General features: G+C 59.2%; 2 protein-coding genes across 6 annotated transcripts in view; both read left to right on the forward strand.

Annotated features, from left to right (window-relative positions):
- The window catches only part of ODAD1 (outer dynein arm docking complex subunit 1), a 21,732-nt gene extending 12,556 nt beyond the window's left edge, over nt 1-9,176 (forward strand). For 2 of the 4 annotated variants that reach the window (XM_048832584.2, XM_075122426.1), the window contains exons 5-15: nt 3,702-3,824; nt 4,184-4,297; nt 4,847-4,914; nt 5,515-5,702; nt 5,845-5,979; nt 6,213-6,295; nt 6,720-6,888; nt 7,217-7,380; nt 7,815-7,918; nt 8,123-8,201; nt 8,306-9,176. In XM_048832584.2, the coding sequence (XP_048688541.2) occupies nt 3,702-3,824; nt 4,184-4,297; nt 4,847-4,914; nt 5,515-5,702; nt 5,845-5,979; nt 6,213-6,295; nt 6,720-6,888; nt 7,217-7,380; nt 7,815-7,918; nt 8,123-8,201; nt 8,306-8,341 (1,263 nt within the window). In that variant the 3' untranslated portion in view covers nt 8,342-9,176. Of the gene's footprint in view, nt 1-3,592; nt 3,825-4,183; nt 4,298-4,846; nt 4,915-5,514; nt 5,703-5,844; nt 5,980-6,212; nt 6,296-6,719; nt 6,889-7,216; nt 7,381-7,814; nt 7,919-8,122; nt 8,202-8,305 lie in introns of all 4 variants that reach the window. The other 2 variants (XM_048832586.2, XM_048832585.2) reach the window with 2 other exon arrangements.
- MYADM (myeloid associated differentiation marker) lies at nt 8,374-19,412 on the forward strand. 2 transcript variants are annotated; one of them, XM_048832630.2, is made up of 2 exons: nt 8,374-8,456; nt 17,069-19,412. In XM_048832630.2, the coding sequence occupies exon 2, from the start codon at nt 17,080-17,082 to the stop codon at nt 17,983-17,985; it is 906 nt and encodes a 301-aa protein (XP_048688587.1). In that variant the 5' UTR covers nt 8,374-8,456; nt 17,069-17,079; the 3' UTR covers nt 17,986-19,412. The 2 variants fall into 2 exon arrangements, with proteins under 2 accessions (XP_048688587.1, XP_048688586.1); XM_048832629.2 differs by lacking the exon at nt 8,374-8,456 and adding an exon at nt 13,606-13,790.
- Nucleotides 19,413-19,450: the final 38 nt, after the last annotated feature.

Raw genomic sequence — 19,450 nt, forward strand, 5'->3', positions numbered from 1 at the left:
TCCCTGCAAGCTGCATGGAAACTTTTTAAAGACACCATAATAGAGGCTCAACTTAAATGTATACCCCAATTTAAAAAGCATAGTAAGAGATCCAAAAAAGAGCCACCGTGGTTAGACAACAGAGTAAAAGAAGCAGTGAGAGGCAAAAAGGCATCCGTTAAAAAGTGGAAGATAAATCCTAATGAGTAAAATAGAAAAGAGCATAAACTCTGGCAAATGAAGTGTAAAAATATAATTAGAAAAACCAAAAAAGAATTTGAAGAACAGCTAGCCAAAGACTCCAAAAGTAATAGCAAATTTTTTTTAAAATACATCAGACGCAGAAAGCCTGCTAAACAACCAGTGGGGCCACTGGACGATCGAGATGCTAAAGAAGCACTCAAAGACGATAAGGCCGTTTCAGAGAAACTAACTGAATTCTTTGCATTGGTCTTCACTCTTGAGGATATGAGGGAGATTCCCAAACCCGAGCCATTTCTTTGGGTGACAGATCTGAGTAACTGTCCCAAATTGAGGTGTCATTAGAGGAGGTTTTGGAACAAATTGATAAACTAAACAGTAATGAGTCACCAGGACCAGATGGTATTCACCCAAGAGTTCTGAAGGAACTCAAATATGAAATTGCAGGACTACTAACTGTCATCTGTTACCTATCATTTAAATCAGCTTCTGTACCAAATGACTGGAGGATAGCTAATGTGACACCAATTTTTAAAAAGGGCTCCGGAGGTGACCCTGGCAATTACAGGCCAGTAAGCCTGACTTCAATACCGGGCAAACTGGTTGAAACTATCGTAAAGAACAAAATTGTCAGACACATAGATGAACATAATTTGTTGGGAAATAGTCAACATGGCTTTTGTAAAGGGAAATCATGCCTCACCAATCTACTAGAATTCTTTGAGGGGGTCAACAAGCATGTGGACAAGGGGGATCCGGGGATATAGTGTACTTAGATTTTCAGAAAGCCTTCGACAAGCTCCCTCACCAAAGGCTCTTAAGCAAAATAAGCAGTCATGGGATAAGAGGGAAGTTCTGTCATGGATCGGTAACTGGTTAAAAGATAGGAAACAAAGGGTAGGAATAAATGGTCAGTTTTCAGAATGGAGAGAGGTAAATAGTGGTGTCCCCCAGGGGTCTGTACTGGGCCCAGTCCTATTTAACATATTCATAAACGATCTGGAAAAAGGGGTAAACAGTGAGGTGGCAAAATTTGCTGATGTTACAAAACTACTCAATGACAGGTTTCAGAGGAACAGCCGTGTTAGTCTGTATTCGCAAAAAGAAAAGGAGTACTTGTGGCACCTTAGAGACTAACCAATTTATTTGAGCATGAGCTTTCGTGAGCTACAGCTCACTTCATCAGATGTATACCGTGGAAACTGCAGTTTCCACGGTATACATCTGATGAAGTGAGCTGTAGCTCACGAAAGCTCATGCTCAAATAAATTGGTTAGTCTCTAAGGTGCCACAAGTACTCCTTTTCTTTTTGCGAAAACTACTCAAGATAGTTAAGTCCCAGGCAGACTGCGAAGAGCTACAAAAAGATCTCTCAAAACTGGGTGACTGGGCAACAAAATGGCAGATGAAATTTAATGTTGATAAATGCAAAGTAATGCACATTGGAAAACATAATCCTAACTATACATATACAATGATGGGGTCTAAATTAGCTGTTACCGCTCAAGAAAGAGATCTTGGAGTCATTGTGGAGAGTTCTCTGAGATCATCCACTCAATGCGCAGCGGCAGTCAAAGAAGTGAACAGAATGTTGGGAATCATCGAGAAAGGGATAGATGATAAGACAGAAAATCTCATATCGCCTCTATATAAATCCATGGTATGCCCACACCTTGAATACTGCGTGCAGATGTGGTTGCCCCATCTCAAAAAAGATAGATTGGAAAAAGTTCAGAAAAGGGCAATAAAAATAATGAGGGGTATAGAACGGCTTCCGTATGAGGAAGTTTAATAAAACGGGGATTTTTCAGCTTGGAAAAGAGGCGACTAAGGGGGGATATGATAGAGGTCTATAAATCATGAGTGGTATAAAGTAAAGAAGGAAGTGTTATTTACTCCTTCTCATAATACAAAAACAAGGGGGCACCAAATGAAATTAATAGGTAGCAGGTTTAAAACAAACACAAGAAAGTATTTTTTCACGCAACACACTGTCAACCTCTGGAACTCCTTGCCAGAGGGTGTTCATAGAATCATAGAATATCAGGGTTGGAAGGGACCCCAAAAGGTCATCTAGTCCAACCCCCTGCTCGAAGCAGGACCAATTCCCAGTTAAATCATCCCAGCCAGGGCTTTGTCAAGCCTGACCTTAAAAACCTCTAAGGAAGGAGATTCTACCACCTCCCTAGGTAACGCATTCCAGTGTTTCACCACCCTCTTAGTGAAAAAGTTTTTCCTAATATCCAATCTAAACCTCCCCCACTGCAACTTGAGACCATTACTCCTCGTTCTGTCATCTGCTACCATTGAGAACAGTCTAGAGCCATCCTCTTTGGAACCCCCTTTCAGGTAGTTGAAAGCAGCTATCAAATCCCCCCTCATTCTTCTCTTCTGCAGGCTAAACAATCCCAGCTCCCTCAGCCTCTCCTCATAACTCATGTGTTCCAGACCCCTAATCATTTTTGTTGCCCTTCGCTGGACTCTCTCCAATTTATTCACATCCTTCTTGAAGTGTGGGGCCCAAAACTGGACACAGTACTCCAGATGAGGCCTCACCAATGTCGAATAGAGGGGAACGATCACGTCCCTCGATCTGCTCGCTATGCCCCTACTTATACATCCCAAAATGCCATTGGCCTTCTTGGCAACAAGGGCACACTGCTGACTCATATCCAGCTTCTCGTCCACTGTCACCCCTAGGTCCTTTTCCGCAGAACTGCTGCCGAGCCATTCGGTCCCTAGTCTGTAGCTGTGCATTGGGTTCTTCCGTCCTAAGTGCAGGACCCTGCACTTATCCTTATTGAACCTCATCAGATTTCTTTTGTCCCAATCCTCCAATTTGTCTAGGTCCCTCTGTATCCTATCCCTCCCCTCCAGCGTATCTACCACTCCTCCCAGTTCAGTATCATCCGCAAATTTGCTGAGAGTGCAATCCACACCATCCTCCAGATCATTTATGAAGATATTGAACAAAACTGGCCCCAGGACCGACCCTTGGGGCACTCCACTTGATACCGGCTGCCAACTAGACATGGAGCCATTGATCACTATGTTGTGTGTTGTGAAGGCCAATACTATAACGGGGTTCAAAAGGGAGCTAGATAGATTCATGGAGGATAGGTGCATCAATGGCTATTAGCCAGGATGGACAGGAATGGTGTCCCTAGCCTCTGTTTGCTAGAAGCTGGGATTGGGTGACAGGGCATAGATCACTTGATGATAACCTGTCTCTTCATTCCCTTTGGGGCACCTGGCACTGGCCACTGTCAGAGAACAGGATACTGGGCTTGATGGACCTTTGATCTGACCCAGTATGGCCGTTCTTATGATGCTACAGTGCATCCCAGCATGCTCTGGGACAGAGCCTGGGGGATCAGGCTAAGAGGCCCCCCTTCCTCTCTCCATCCCAAAGGGCACTGCTGGGCATCACGCAGAAACTCTTGGGGGTGCTATGGGGCACCCCAGGCGGTGAGACCGTGGAACTTGGGCTGTGGTTCCTAATGGTGTGTCCCCGCTGGCAGATCCGGAGCTGGGAGAAGCGGCTGGCGGGGCTGGCGAAGCAGGTGGGCAGCGCAGGAGTCAGCCAACGGCACAAGGCCCAGGGCCAGAGGAGGGTGCGCACCCTGGAGAACCAGTTGGACAAGGTGAGGGGGGTAGGGCTGTCACTGCCAGAGGGGGGCCTAGTGGTTAGAGCGGGGGGGGCTGGGTTCTATCCCAAGCTCTGGGAGGAGAGTGGGGTCTAGTGGTTAGAGCAGGGGGCTGGGAGCCAGGACGCTTGGGTTTTCTCTCGGGGAGGGGAGTGGGGGCTAGTGGTTAGAGTGGAGGGTAGGGGGGACGGGAGCCACGACACCTGGGTTCTCTCCTGGCTCAGGGAGGGGACTAGGTGTCGTTGCCGGCCCTAGGGAGTGAGGCTTTGTTCCATGTTGGGCGGCTCCTCCAGCTGTCTGGGCCCTTGTGGGGGGGCTAACGCCAGCATCCCCGCTTCTTGTCCCCCGTGTGTCAGGCATCAGCCCGGTTCAACTCCCAGCTGGCGCTGAACGCCGGCCTGCGCGAGGAGCTGGAGACCCTGCGTATTGAACGTGGGCGCTTCGAACACCTCTACCGCAGGCTGGAGAGGGTGAGAGCTCTGCCAGGGGAGCAGGAGTCTGGGAGCCAGGACGTCTGGGTTCTCTCCCCGGCTTAGGGGTGGGGAGTGGGGTCTAACGGTTAGAGCCGGTGGTGGTGGCTGTTAACCCCGTCTTTCCCTTCATGGTTCGAGCTGCACGGACCCCCTGCACCAGGCCTGTCACATGGTGACCAGGGATCCATCAGGCCCCACCAAGCCCAGCATGGGAAACTGGGGCACCACTGGGAGGAGCACACAGAGTTTGGCCCCACCCACCAGTAGGGCTGGTGAAGCACATAAAATGAAGAATTGTGGTTGGCTGATGCTGGCCCCAGTGGGAAGTAGGCATGGAATGGAGGGATCTAACTGGCCAACAAAGGTCTTGTTAAGAAATTGGTGTGGGATGGAGAGGTCTGATTGGCCAGTGAAAGTCCTGCTGTGACACAGGGCCAGAACGGAGGGATTTGATTGGCTGACAGAGATCCTGCTGTGACACAGGGCCAGAACGGAGGGAACTGATTGGCTGCCAGAAGCCCATGACCTTCTCCCCTTGATTCCCAGGAGCTGCAGGAGACGCAGAAAGCCATTGGAGCAGTGATTGACTCCTCCTCCTCGGCCTTTGATGCTAGGTAGGGCCCCAGGGTGCACCCTGCTGGCCCAGCGGTGCCCCCTGCTGCCCCTGGCGCCTCCTCATAGATTCATAGAATATCAGGATTGGAAGGGACCTCAGGAGGTCATCTAGTCCAACCCCCTGCTCAAAGCAGGACCAATCCCCAATTTTTGCCCCAAGGAGACCCACAGCAATCCCTCGTGTCCCCAGGGTGCCCCTCTGCTGGCCCCAGAACTCCCCCCCACCCCACCCACTGCCCCGTGCACTCAGGATTGGCCATCCCATCCGCGCACATGTCACTAGCCTGTCTGATCTTGCCCCAGGGTACTGTCCCCTCCAGCAGCAGCCAAGGGCTAGACGGGCTGCAGAGACAGCCCCCCTGCATCCTCCATGGGGTCCCGGAAAGGGCAGGGTTGGCCGGGGTCTTGGTATCTCCTACTGTATAGAGTGGGGGAGCCAGGACGCCTGGGTTCTCTCCCTGGCTCTGGGAGGGGAATGGGATCTAGTGGTTAGAGGGAGGGTGGGGTTTGGGAGCCAGGATGCCTGGGTTCTGTCAAGGGCTTTGCAGGCTGTCTGTGGGCAGGGTACCCACTTCTATTGCTCCCCTCCCCTCCTGCAGGGACGAGGCCCAGACCAAGCTGGGGCAGCTGCGGGAGAAGGCGGAGAAGGACCTGGCCCAGTATGGGGCCGAGATGAAGGAGCTGCAGCGGGTTCTGGACCACGACCGGCGCTTACGTCACTTCCTGGACATCAAGGTGCAGGAGCGGACGTTCACCCAGGAGGCGCTGGAGGCCAAGCGCAAGAGAGGTACTAGCCAGGACGCCTGGGTTTTCTCCTGGCTCTGGGAGGGGAATGGGGTCTAGTGATTAGAACAGGGGGGCTGGGAGCCAGGATGCCTGGGTTTGGTGGCTGAGGGGCACTGACCGTGTCTGGTTTACTCCCCGTTCAGAGCAAGAAGAGGCCGAGGGGAAGCACCGGGACCCCAGGGAGGAGCTGCTGGAATCCTATGAAACCGCCTTTAAGGAGATCCAACAGCTGACAGGGGAGGACGATCTGGATGTGCTGGTGGAGAAATTCATAGCAGGTGAGGGGCACCAGGGGACGCTCCGGGGACACAGGGCCTTTCCCCTGCAGGGGGCGCTGGCTCTGATCCAGCCCCAGGGCGGGGGGCTCTCTCTCCAGTCCGAGGGCTGGGGTCTGTTGGGCTGGCTCTGGTGGAAATGGAGGGGTGTGTCGGGGGAGATGCCTTTCTGGTCGGGAGGGAGGGTCTATGGAGTTTCTTCAGCCAGGGGCTCTGACACTCCTTCCCCCTCCCAGTTGAGGACCGGAATTTCGCCCAGTTCATCTACGTCAACGAGCAGAACAACGAGCTGGAGCGACTGGGAGAGCGAATCACCCAGGTGAGGGGGGCCTTCCCCCAACGATGGCTCTGCCCCCCGCAGACAGTCCTGCCCCCAACACCCTCCAGGGCTCTGCCCCCTATAGACAGCCCTGCCACCCACTCTCCCCATCATAGGCACTATCCCCCATTGCCCACAAGCATCCTGCTCCCCCAGAAAGCCCTGCATCCTCCCAACTCCTCCCCAGGGCCCTCTGCACCATGGACTGTCCTGCCCGCCACTCCCCCCCATAGTGATGCTGCCCCCCATAGACAGCCTTGCTCACTCTGTCCCCCATGGCTCTGCCCTCGGGGGCCCTGTCCCCCATAGACAGCCCTGCTGCCTTCCATGGCGGTGCCAAATTGCCCCCCCCCGAGGGCCATGCCTGGCACTGCATGCCCTCCCCGCTTCCGTGCCCTCCCTGTACCCTTCTGCTGCCTCCCAGGTGCGCCGGGAGATCCAGGAGGTGCAGGCCCAGAAGCAGCAGGAGCAGGAGGATCAGTGGGCGCAGACCCGGGCACTGGAGATGCAGCAGGAGGCTGTCATGCAGGAGGCCCAGGAGTTGCTGAGCAAAGAGAAGGTGGTCAGGAAAACCCTGGAACAGCTCAAAGAGGGTACGGAGCCGGGGAGGGGGGTGGGGTTTGGGGTCCCGGGACCCCCATCGCCTCTGTAAGCCATGGGTAGAACCCACGAGTCCTGGATCCCAGCCCCCTGCTCTAACCACTGGACCCAAATCCCCTCCCAGGGCTGGGGAGAGAACCCAGGAGCCCTGACTCCCAGCCCCCCTGCTCCACTAACCACTAGACCCCACTCCCCTCCCAGAGCCAGGGGTAGAAGGAACCCAGGAGTCCTGGCTCCCAGCCCCCGCTCTGACCCACCAGCTCCCCCTCCCTAAGCTATGGGTAGAACCCAGGCATCTCGGCTGTCTGTCTGTCCTGGCAGGGATCAGGTCGCTGTTCAGGAAGCTGGACTGTCAGTGCTCGGAGCTGGATTTGGCGCTGGGGGGCTCGGCTGTGGTGCAGGACAGGAACATCTCCGTGTTCCTGGGTCTCCTGGAGCAGCGGGCCCACGAGCTGTTGGCCATGCGCTCCTACCTGGCCTCCAAGGTATGGGCAGCTGGGATGGGGGGAGGCGGGGTTCTGCATAGGGGTGTGCTGGGGGATAGGACGTTGTGGATAGGGTGAAGCTGGGGTGGGATCTGTACTGGCAACAGTGGTGGGGGATGGGACGGTGGCATGGAGGGGCAGGGAGGGGGGAGATGGGATGGGGAAACCAGGGGCAGGAGATTTGTGCTGGTGGAAGGATCGTGGGGGTGGGATGGGGCAGAGGGGGCAGGTCTGTGTCAGGTGGGAGGAAGTGTGGAGGTTGGTGCTGGGGGGATCCGTCCCAGGTGGGAGGGAGCAGGGAGTGGGATGGGGTGGGGGTATGTGTGTTGGAGCAGGGATCAGGGGGATGGGATGGTCCGAGGAGGTTGTGGGGGGGCAGGAAGTGAGCCCCCCCACCCCCAGACCATCTCCCAACCTTTTCCCCCTCCCCCCAGAATTATGATCTGCCCTACCACCCCGAAGAGACGGCTCGACTGCTCCTGGGGCAGACGGTGGGTTATGCCCCCAAAGCGTACCCCCTACGGCCCCCCACTGCTGGGTAAGCACCGTGCCCCCAACCCCCTACAGCCATGGGATCGGGGGTGGGGGTTCCCACCCACAGCACATATGGTCTAGAAAGACCTGACCCAGGAGAGGGATGGGGTAGAGCTGGGGGGCCAGGACTCCTGGGTTCTGTCTTCCGCAGGAGGCAGTGGGGTTCACACATACTTAGCCCCCTCATTCTCTTTCTCTCCCCCTGCAGGGAGGAATATGAAGCTGGGAGTGAGGAAGAGGAACGACCCCTCACCCACAGTGAACTGAGAGACCGCATCCTCCGGGAGGTGAGTGGGGCCTAGTGGTTAGAGCAGGGGGGCTGGGCGCCATGACTCCTGGGTTCCCTCCCCCGTTCTTCCTGAAACAAGCTATCTCGTTTGCCTCCCCACAGGTGCTGAGCAAGGAGGAGACACCGTCTCACAAGTAGACCCAGTACACCGAGCCGGGGGGGCTGCGGGCGGCTGGGGGGGCCCGGCAACCCGTGGAGGCCTGAGGCCGGGGCTGGAGTCAGAGCTGGGTCTCCTGTGACAAATAGCATCCCGGTCAGACTCCTGTAGTGTGTGCTGCTTCCCCCCACCCCATGGTCCCCTCTTTCTCTGCCTTTCCCCCCATCCCTGTCCCCACTCGGCGCTGTCCTGGGGCTGGATTCCACCTCTGCCCTCTTCCAGTTGAATACACCGCGCCACCATCGTCCCCTCTGCCTTCCCAGGCTGCCTGTCCCCCTAGATCTGGGGGAGCCTTGGGGGGAACCCCCAATACTGATGCCCACAGCAGATCAAGCTGCCCCCCTTTCCATCTGCTGAAGTGGCCGGTTCCTTTGGCCCGACAGCAGGGAGTGTGTGTGTGTGGGGGGGGGGGGTTGCAAGGTGAGACACTCCCACTGTCCCCCCAAAACCACACCCCCATTCTGGGAATCTTGTCTAATCTTCAGGTCTCTCCCGCCAATCAATCATGGATGGAAGCTCGTTAATTTCACACTCTGAAATTGATGTGCTCCAGATGCCCGATACCCCCCCCCATGCACACCATGTCCCCCCACATACCACAGCCAGATGGTCCCCAAGGAGCATGCCCAGATGTGGAGCGAGGATGCCCCCTCCCGGTGAGATGGAAATTTCTCTCCCCCCCTCCCCCGAACCAGGAGAGGGCAGACCCCCAACCCCAAAGTGGAGGGTGCTGCATGGGAATCAGTGGCGGGACTGTATCAGTGGAGGGATGGAATCAGCAATAAACCCCACAAGGTTGTATTGTGTGAAACAGTGCTGCCCCCTGCCGGGCGTTTGTGTGAGCTCCCCACGCCCTGGGATGTGGCCCCTCTGGGGTGGGGTGCGGAGGCTGGTTATCCGGAGACCCCTTGCCTGGCGCTGGGATGCGGCCCCTCTGGGGTGGGGTGCGGGGGCTGGTAATCCGGGGACCCCTCGCCTGGCGCTGGGATGCGGCCCCTCTGGGGTGGAGTGCAGGGGCTGGTTATCTGGGGACCCCTCGCCCGGCGCTGGGATGCGGCCCCTCTGGGGTGGGGTGCGGGGGTTGGGTATATGGGGACCCCTGGCTTGATGTCCCCTAGCACTGCACTGGGGCCAGCGCTGATGGTCAGAGCAGAGCACCCCCTACTGAGCCCCTGCCCCGCTCCCTGCCGCCCAGAATCTCCCAGAGCCAGTTAATGAACCCAGGAGTCCTGGCTCGCTGTCCCTGCTGTAACCAAGGGGCTGAGGGGAGGGGGCCCCAGGAGAGCTGCTGAAAGGTGTTGGCTGCTTCTTGCAATGCCGGCTCTGGCCACAGGAGGCAGCTCTGCCCCAGTAATGGGGCAGGTCCTGCAAGAGGGGAAAGGCCCCATGTCTCGTTTTCTGCCAGCCCCCACAGGGGAGAGGCCCTCAGCCCCATTCCCTGCCCCGCCACTTCCAGGGAGCTTTGGGCCCGGGCTGGGGGGTGAATGAACCTTCTGTTCCTGCTGCCACCAAGGAAAGGGGAAGTGGAACCAGCGGCTGCCTTGTGGAGGGAGCATGGGGGGTGGGGGGATTGGCGAGTGGGGGGGCGGAGGAGCTGGGAATTTTCTTTTCAGGGGGCTCCTCCTGGCTTGCAGCGCTAAAAGGCAGCTCAGAGTGCTCTGTTGGTTCCCAGGCTCTTCCTGCTCTAACCCACTCCCCTCCCAGAGCCGGGGAGAGAACCCAGGAGTCCCAGCTCCTAGCTCCCCCGCTCTAACCACTAGGCCCCACTCCCCTCCCAGAGCCAGGGAGGGAACCCAGGAGTCCTGGCTCCCAGCCCCCCCCCGCTCTAACCACTAGGCCCCACTCCCCTCCCAGAGCCAGGGAGGGAACCCAGGAGTCCCAGCTCCTAGCCCCCCCCGCTCTAACCACTAGACCCTGCCCCCCTCTGCCGCGCTGGCAGGGGGAGGGGCCCTCTAGGGGTCAGGACGGGTGTTATCAAACTGTGGGTCTCGACCCCGTTGTCATGGGGTCGCCAGGGCTGGCGTTAGGTGCCCTAATTGTCGTTGTCAGAAGCGGGTCGGGGTGCGAGGACCTGTGAGAACCTCTGTGTCAGGTGATGGAAGTTGGGGGCGGCGCTAGGGTTGTCCGGGCAACCAAATATTGAGATCCGGGAGGGGCGGGGCCTCCTGTGGGACATCCCTGCATTGGGGGAGGGGCGCTGCTGTCCCCCCAGCCCCGCCCGCTGGTGGCAGAAGCTGAGCCAGATGAGGAGTGCAGCTGTGCGCAGCGGGGAGCCCCTCCCCCTCCCGTCACCATGGGAACGAAAAACAGTCCCCCCAAACACAGCTACAGCCCGTGGGGCACTGCTGCGGGGAAGCTCGCAGCGCCGGAGTCCCGGCTTGGGCACTGCCGGGGGGACTGATGCAGAAGTGATGTGACACTTACCGCAAAGACAGGAAACACCTTTGTTCTCTGAGCAACGCCACAGCAACCTTCCCGCAGGCCCCGGCCCTGCACCGCACCCTCCCTGGCTCGCTCCCTTTCCCCCTCTCTGCCCCAGATCTGCCCCCGGGGCCCATCCACCCTGGTATGGGTATCCTGCCCCTCGGATCCGCCCCGGGGCCCATCCACCCCGCTGTCCTGCCCCTCGGATCCGCCCCGGGGCCCATCCACCCCGCTGTCCTGCCCCTCGGATCTGCCCCGGGGCCCATCCACCCCTGTACCTTGCCCTTCCCCTCGGATCTGCCCCTGTATCCTGCCCCCTCCCAGAGCACCCGCCACACACATCCCCTTAGGGTGAATCTCCCCCATCCCTCTCAGACCCTTCTGAAATGGTTGATGTTTCTGGGTGGGGTAGGGTGTGTGCGGGAGAGGGGTTGGTGCAGAGCTCTGGGGTGCATGGGGAGGGGGTGCATGTGGGGGGCGCTGGGGGTGGGGAGCTCTCAGGTATGGGGGGGTCTGTGTATGGGGTGTGGGGAGCTCTGGGGTGCATGGGGACCGGGGTGCATGTGGGGGCGCTAGGGGTTGTGAGCTCTGGGCTATGGGGGGTGGTGTACATGGGGGGGTGGGAGCTCTGGAGTATGATGGGGGGCTGTGGGAGCTCTGGGGGATGGGGGGGCTGTGTGCATTGGGGGTGGGGAGCTCTGGGGTGCATGGGGACCGGGGTGCATGTGGGGGCGCTGAGGGTTGGGAGCTCTGGGCTATGGGGCTCTGTGTGCATGGGGGGGTGGGAGCTCTGGGGTGGGGGGGTGGTGTACATGGGGGGGTGGGAGCTCTGGAGTATGATGGGGGGCTGTGGGAGCTCTGGGGAATGGGGGGCTGTGTGCAGGGGGGGCTGGGAGCTCTGGGTCACGGGGGGCTGTGTGCAGGGGGGGCTGGGAGCTCTGGGGCAGGGGGGACTGTGTGCATGGGGGTGGGGCGCTCTGGGGCACGGAGGGCTGTGTATATGGTGGGGTGGGGAGCTCTGGGGTATGGGGGGTGTACATGGGGAAGTGGGAGCTCTGGAGTGTGACGGGGGGCTGTGGGAGCCCTGGGGGATGGGGGGCTGTGTGCAGGGGGGGCTGGGAGCTCTGGGTCACGGGGGACTGTGTGCATGGGGGTGGGGCGCTCTGGGGCACGGGGGGCTGTGTGTATGGTGGGGTGGGGAGCTCTGGGGTATGGGGGGTGTACATGGGGGGGTGGGATCTCTGGAGTGTGATGGGGGGCTGTGGGAGCTCTGGGGCACGGGGGGCTGTGTGTATGGTGGGGTGGGGAGCTCTGGGGTATGGGGGGTGGGAGCTCTGGAGTGTGATGGGGGGCTGTGGGAGCTCTGGGGCACGGGGGGCTGTGTGTATGGTGGGGTGGGGAGCTCTGGGGTATGGGGGGTGTACATGGGGGGTGGGAGCTCTGGAGTGTGATGGGGGGCTGTGGGAGCTCTGGGGCACGGGGGGCTGTGTGTATGGTGGGGTGGGGAGCTCTGGGGTATGGGGGGTGTACATGGGGGGGTGGGAGCTCTGGAGTGTGATGGGGGGCTGTGGGAGCTCTGGGGCACGGGGGGCTGTGTGTATGGTGGGGTGGGGAGCTCTGGGGTATGGGGGGTGGGAGCTCTGGAGTGTGATGGGGGGGCTGTGGGAGCTCTGGGGCACGGGGGGCTGTGTGTATGGTGGGGTGGGGAGCTCTGGGGTATGGGGGGTGTACATGGGGGGGTGGGAGCTCTGGAGTGTGATGGGGGGCTGTGGGAGCTCTGGGTCACGGGGGGCTGTGTGTATGGTGGGGTGGGGAGCTCTGGGGCATGGGGGGCTGTGTGCAGGGGGGGCTGGGAGCTCTGGGTCACGGGGGACTGTGTGCATGGGGGTGGGGCGCTCTGGGGCACGGGGGGCTGTGTGTATGGTGGGGTGGGGAGCTCTGGGGTATGGGGGGTGTACATGGGGGGTGGGAGCTCTGGAGTGTGATGGGGGGCTGTGGGAGCTCTGGGGCACGGGTGCTGTGTGTATGGTGGGGTGGGTAGCTCTGGGGTATGGGGGGGTGTACATGGGGAAGTGGGAGCTCTGGAGTGTGACGGGGGGCTGTGGGAGCCCTGGGGGATGGGGGACTGTGTGCAGGGGGGGCTGGGAGCTCTGGGGCACGGGGGGCTGTGTGCAGGGGGGGCTGGGAGCTCTGGGTCACGGGGGACTGTGTGCATGGGGGTGGGGCGCTCTGGGGCACGGGGGGCTGTGTGTATGGTGGGGTGGGGAGCTCTGGGGTATGGGGGGTGTACATGGGGGGTGGGAGCTCTGGAGTGTGATGGGGGGCTGTGGGAGCTCTGGGGCACGGGGGGCTGTGTGTATGGTGGGGTGGGGAGCTCTGGGGCATGGGGGGTGGGAGCTCTGGAGTGTGATGGGGGGCTGTGGGAGCTCTGGGGCACGGGGGGCTGTGTGTATGGTGGGGTGGGGAGCTCTGGGGTATGGGGGGTGTACATGGGGGGGTGGGATCTCTGGAGTGTGATGGGGGGCTGTGGGAGCTCTGGGGCACGGGGGGCTGTGTGTATGGTGGGGTGGGGAGCTCTGGGGCATGGGGGGTGGGAGCTCTGGAGTGTGATGGGGGGCTGTGGGAGCTCTGGGGCACGGGGGGCTGTGTGTATGGTGGGGAGCTCTGGGGTGTGTCTGCCGGGGCGAGGGGAGACGGGGGGACACGGGCAGGGGGTTATGTCCCTAGTCCAGGCAGTCCATGCCCGGGGATCCCGTCTCTGCCTGTGGGGTGGGGTGGGGTGGGGCGGGGACACACACGCTGCCCCACCCTCCCCGGGGTGGCACGTGGACGCCGCTGTCCCGGCTGGGCTGGGCGGGGTGTCTGCCCCCGCCCGGAGCGGAGAGACCCCCCCCCTTCCCCGCCCAGCCCCACGCTTCAAAATTTCCGCAGCTAGCGCGCAGCGGAGGAACCAGCGCCCCAGATCCGCTCCAGCCCCCCAGCCGCCTCTCCGGGCCCCCCAGCGAGGTAAATACCCTGATCCATGCGTCCCCCCGCCGCCAGCTTCCTACACATCGCGCCTAGAGCGTAATGGAAACATGTCTGGGGGACTCCCCAGCTCTGGGAGCGGGGTGTGTGTGGGGGGGTCATACTCGGTGTGGGGCTTGGATCGGAACCGAGGGGTTATTCTGGGGGGGGGGTGAGCGGAACTTTTGGGGGGTATCACCGTTTTGGGGAGGCTGTGGGGAGGATGAGGGGTGTGTGGCTTGGGAGGATTTCTGGGGGCTGGGGCTGGGTCTGAAAGTGAGGGGTTTAGTGGGGGGTGAGTGGAGTACCGGGGGGGGGCTGCAGTGGGTGGGATGACCCTGCTCTCTGGTGGATTGAAGGGGCCGGATGTGATTTGGGGGTGGGGGGATTTGGTCCCTCCGTGGGGGGTTGCCACACCCTGTCAATGGCAGTTTATTCCAGGCAGCTCAGGGTCCAGCCACACCCTGTCTGCACTGAAATTTGGGGGCGGGGACTGTCAAACCTGGGGTGCAGGATTTGTGGGGCTACCCCTCTGTCCCCCCCAAAAAGCCCCACCACAGGACACTGCCCCCATGCCTCTTAACATATCCCCCCACAGCGATTTTGGCCCATCACTGGGGTAAATATTTTGCCGGGGGGGTTACCCCATTAAAAGGAGGGAGCTGTAGAATCTCAGCCCCCTGGAAGAGGGAATTGTGGGGGGAATGACTGTGACCCCATATATTTCATCCCCTGATCTCCCGGCCCCTTGAGTGACATGGGCGGGGTGGGGGGGTCACGGCTGGGGGAAGGAGTTTACCAGGCAGTGTCTGTCTGTCGCACTGGCAGGTGGGCCCTGCAGGGGCTGGTGGGGCGTGTCCGTCTGTCCCGCTGCCCCCTACAGGGAGGGCTCAGAGCTGCCCCTGCTCGGGTGGGGTGGAGGTAGCACAACATGGCAATGCAGGACCCCTCCAGGCGGGTTCTGCGGGCTAGGGTGAGAGAAGTGTGGGCTAGTGGTTAGAGTGGGTGGGGCCCTGGCATCAGCAGTGTTGTATAGAAAACCGAGACCTGGATTTCCCGCGGCTGAGCAGGGCCAGTGCCCAGGGAGGTGTAAATTGAAATGTTGGCGAAGGGGGGGGGGGCTTTCGTCCGGGCTAGTGGCACTCTGGGGACCCGCTGCCCTGGGCCAGCGCCGGGTGCCCGTAGGGCACTCGGTGCAGGAAGGTGTGGGGTCGTGAGCCCCGCTTCCCAGCTGGGGAAACAGACACACAGAGCGGGGTAGTAGCTCGCCCCAGGTAGTCCAGCAAAGCAGTAACAGAGCCAGGGAACGGACCCAGGAGTCCTGGCACCCAGCCCCTGCTCTAACCCCTAGACCCCACTGCCTGCACAGGGGCAGGACAGAATCCTGGCATCCTGGAGCTCTCGCCTTTCCAGGCCTGCGCCCAAGGCCCTGAAATGCCGACGTGAGGTGGAAAATAACATGCCGGGGTTGGGTTTTCTCTAGGCCTTATAAGGGCAGCGGCTGCAGGCTGCCCCCCGCCCCCTCAGTCACCCCCCCACTGCCCTTCCCCCCCTCCCTTTGCCCCTCCTCTCTGGCCCCCAGCCCAGCACTACCCGAGAGACCAAGGGAGTGGCTCTGAGACAGACAAGCACTGGTCTAGTTGGTGGGTTGGTTGCGGGGGCGGGAGGCGGGGCTGGGAGCCAGGACTCCTGGGTTCTATGGTCAGGGAGGAGTAGGGCTCCCAGCCCAGTTGCCTAGTTTCTTCCCAGGCAGAGCAGGATCTAGTGTCTGGCCCCCAGCGTCGTGGGCAGGGCCGGGGCGGGGTGAGTCTCCCGCCTGCCAGGCACCCACACAGCAGATCTGTGCTAGGGAGGGACCGAGAGGAAATGACAGGGCTCCTACTGGCACCGTTAACCGCCTTCACCATCACCCCGGCTGTCAGTGTCTAATTAACTTGACTGACTGACTGGTTCTCCCAGCCCCTTCTCTCCTCGGAGGTGGGGAAACTGAGGCAGACAGAGGGGACGGAGTGGTGCAGAGGGTGCACAGTGTGCCAGGGGTAGAACCCGGGAGTCCTGGCTCCCAGCGCTCCCCCCTGCCCCACTCTAACCACTAGACCCTCCTCCCCTACCATCGGCTGGGCCCACTGCTCAACTGTGGAGGGACCCCAGGACTGGGGTATGGGAACAGGTCTCCCTCCCAGCGTCCGGCTCTCAGTTCCTCCCTCCCCCCCCCGTCATAAACCATGTGGGGCCCGTTAACGCCCCCCCCCCAGTTCAATCTGAAGGTTCCTGGCCTGCCCCAGGGACTGAGAGGTGGGAGGGGCTGTAACCCTTTCACCCCGCATCCAAGCAAGCGGGGAGGGCAGTGGGTGGAAGCTGCGGGGGAGGAAGTGGGGGCAGCACTGGGTGGCAGCGGGGCATATTGGGGAGCAGCCGTCTGACCGCTTGGTTTTGGGGGAGGGGACCTAAGTGTATTCCCCCGCTCCCCTGCTCCCTGCCAGAATATTTCTAGGCCTGGCTGAGCAATTCCAGCTGTTGGAGTTGGGGGCTGGGGGCATCGGCTCCCAGGACCCAGGCGGGGCTGGAGGGGGGGGCGTCGGCTCCCAGGACCTGGACGGGGCCGGAGGGGGGCGGCGTCGGCTCCCAGGACTGGTGGCGGGAGATCTTTCCCTCTGTGAATTTGCCCTATGCCTGGCAGTGCCCCTGGAATGGCTTGGACCCATCCCCCTCTCTGCCACGCAGCCTCAGGGGGCCCCCATCACGAACCCATCTTTCTGTACCAGCCCAGAGCCCTCCGTCACTTCTTCGTTCGGCCGCTCTCTTCCTCCATCTCCCTTTCTCCTCCCCACCCCATTCATGGTACAGAGATGCACACTCCTGCCTCCCCGTGCTCTCACCACTAGCCCCCGCTCAGAGCGGGGGAGAGAGCCCAGGAGTCCTGGCCCCCAGCCCCCTCTCCCCAAGTTTTTCAGCCTGGCACTCCCCACAGGGCACTTGGGTCACGAACCCCAGGGTCAGCTCAGCCGGGCCCTGCCGGCAACTGGGGATGGGGCGTCCGCCTCGGACCAGAGGCACAGAAACGGCCCCCCATTTCGTGTGTGTGTCTGTTCCTGCTGCCCCCTGCTGGAGCAGCTGGGCTCTGCGTGTGTCTGACGCCCCCTGCTGCGGAGACAGGCCCTGGGGGGTGGGAGTGTGTGTGTCCCTGCTGCCCCCTGGATGGAGATTGCCCAGCTCTGTTCATATGCCGGATTCCCGTAACACGCCCTGACTCTCTCCCCCCATCTCCTCCTCCCCAGGTGACCCCGCCATGCCGATCCAGCGCACCAAGTCCGTGGGCAACACGCAGGCCCTGACCTCACAGGTGGGCATTGTCCGCCTGCTGGAGGTGCTCTTCGCCTGCGTCACCTTCAGCCTGGTGGTGCACGAGGGGGGCTGGCACAACCGTAATGGAGACTGGTGCATGTTTTGCTGGTGCTTCTGCTTCGCCGTGACGCTGCTGGTTCTGGTGGTGGAGTTCGTGGGGCTCCAGCACCGCATGCCCGTCTCCTGGAAGAACTTCCCCATCACCTTCGCCATGTACGCCACCCTCATGTGCCTTTCAGCCTCCGTCATCTACCCGGTCACCCACATCCAGAACGGCCGCACCACTGGCAAAACCAAGGACTACCGCATCGCAGCCACCGTCTTCTCCTGCCTCACCTGCCTGGCCTACTCGGTGGAGGTGACCATGACCCGGGCCAAGCCGGGTGAGGTGACGGGCTACATGGCCACCGTGCCCGGGCTGCTGAAGGTGGTGGAGACCTTCGTGGCCTGCATCATCTTTGTCTTCATCAGCGAGCCGGTCTCCTACGACCGCCATGAGGCGCTGAAGTGGTGCCTGGCCGTCTACTGCATCTGCTTCATCCTCTCGCTGGTGGTCATTGTGCTATGCATCGGGGAGTGCACCGGCTGGCTGCCCTGTGCCTTCAACAAGTTCCTAAGTGGCTACACGCTGCTGGCCGTGCTCATGTACGCCACGGCCACCGTCATCTGGCCCATCTACAGCTTCGACCGCAAGCAGGGCGGTGAGCCGCGCCGGCCCTCCTTTTGCCAGAGCCACAACTTCTGCTACTGGGATAAGTGGGTGGCCATTGCTGTGCTGACGGCCATCAACCTGCTGGTTTACCTGGCTGACCTGGTGTACTCTGCCCGGCTCATCTTCATCCAGGCCTAGTTGCCGGGGGCTGCTGGACCGGCTGAGTGCTGGGGACAAGGGCTGGTCTCCCAGCGGGTTCTCTGGATTTCATCCGTCTGTTTTGCCCCTCATTCATTTATTTATTCTTTTCTTTTCTTTTTCTTTATCCTTTTTCTTTCATTTATTGTCTTTATCTTTCTTTCTTTTTTCTTTATCCTTCTCTCTTTGATGCTTTCTTTCTTTTTCTTTCTTTTGTACTTTTCCTTTCTCATAATTATTCATTTTTTGTCTATTTCATTTACTGTCTTTATATTTCCTTGATTCTTTTCCTTTATCCCTCTTATTCTTTCTTATTTCTTTGCTCTCTTTTCTTTCATTTCCTCTCATTAATTCATTTATTCTTTCCTGTCATGTATTTATTTGTTTATTTTCTTTCTCTCTCTTTCGATCGTTCTCATTTATTCCTTCTTTTCTTGGAGCTCTCTCTCTCACTTTCTTTTCTTTCTCTTGGTCTTTTGTTCTTTTTCTCTCATTCATTTTCTCACTTTCATTCTTTTTCCTTCTTCTTTTCTCCCCCCTCTCCTCCTCTCCAGCATTGCCCGTCCTGGCATACCCACTCCCTTGTAATAAGTGTTATCCTTTTTGCCTTAGCCTGGCCCTCTGAGAAGCCCGTTGGCTCCCCTCCACAGTGGCTGGGGGGCGGGAGTGGGGGAGGAATCATGGGTAATCACCGGCCATTCTATGCCTTTTATCCAGCGGGAGCTGCAGCAGATGAAAGATCGGTGGCCTGACCAGCAGGGCCCAGTGGGTGCCGGAGCCTTTAAACCCAGCACCTCCAATCCCAGCAGAAGTAGGGGGAGAAACAGTGGGGAGGGTGGGAAAGAGGTGACGACTCCCCTTTAATGGAAATATTTGTCTGGAGGTTAAAAATGCTTGCCTGCCAGAGTCTTAAAGGTAATGGGTGCACTCTGGCACCTTCCTAAGAAAAAGCCACCAGTGGTTAAACAGCACACAGCCTTTAATGAAAATATTTGTCTGGAGGTCAGAAATTCTTGCCTGCTGGAGTCTTAAAGGTAAATCACCGAATCAGCCCTCTAGCTGGAAATTAAAAAAAAACAAACACAAAAAACCCCCCCCATTTGCTTGGTTCTTGAATATTTATCCAGGGGTTTTAAATAGTCCTGCCGGCCATTATCTTAAAGGTGATGTTGCCGGATCTGTGCCTCACAGTGCTAGAATGTAGTTAGCTGCTTACATCGGTCCAGTCTCTCTCTTTGTATCGTTCATCTGGGTTTTTTTATACATCTATTTTTTACACTGGTATAAACGCAGACAAAAAGTATTATGGTCTTTGTTGCAAGTGTTTGTGTCACAATTGACCTAGCAAATTATGGGGCGGGGGGAGTTTATATACGTATAAATATATAGAGAGAAAACGGGAGGTAACAATAAATGACTGAAAGGTACTTTGTGTTTGTCTGTCGTCTCTCCTGTTTAGAGCTTT

Source organism: Caretta caretta, chromosome 23 (genome assembly GCF_965140235.1).
Source record: "Caretta caretta isolate rCarCar2 chromosome 23, rCarCar1.hap1, whole genome shotgun sequence".
NCBI classification, from domain to species: domain Eukaryota; kingdom Metazoa; phylum Chordata; order Testudines; family Cheloniidae; genus Caretta; species Caretta caretta.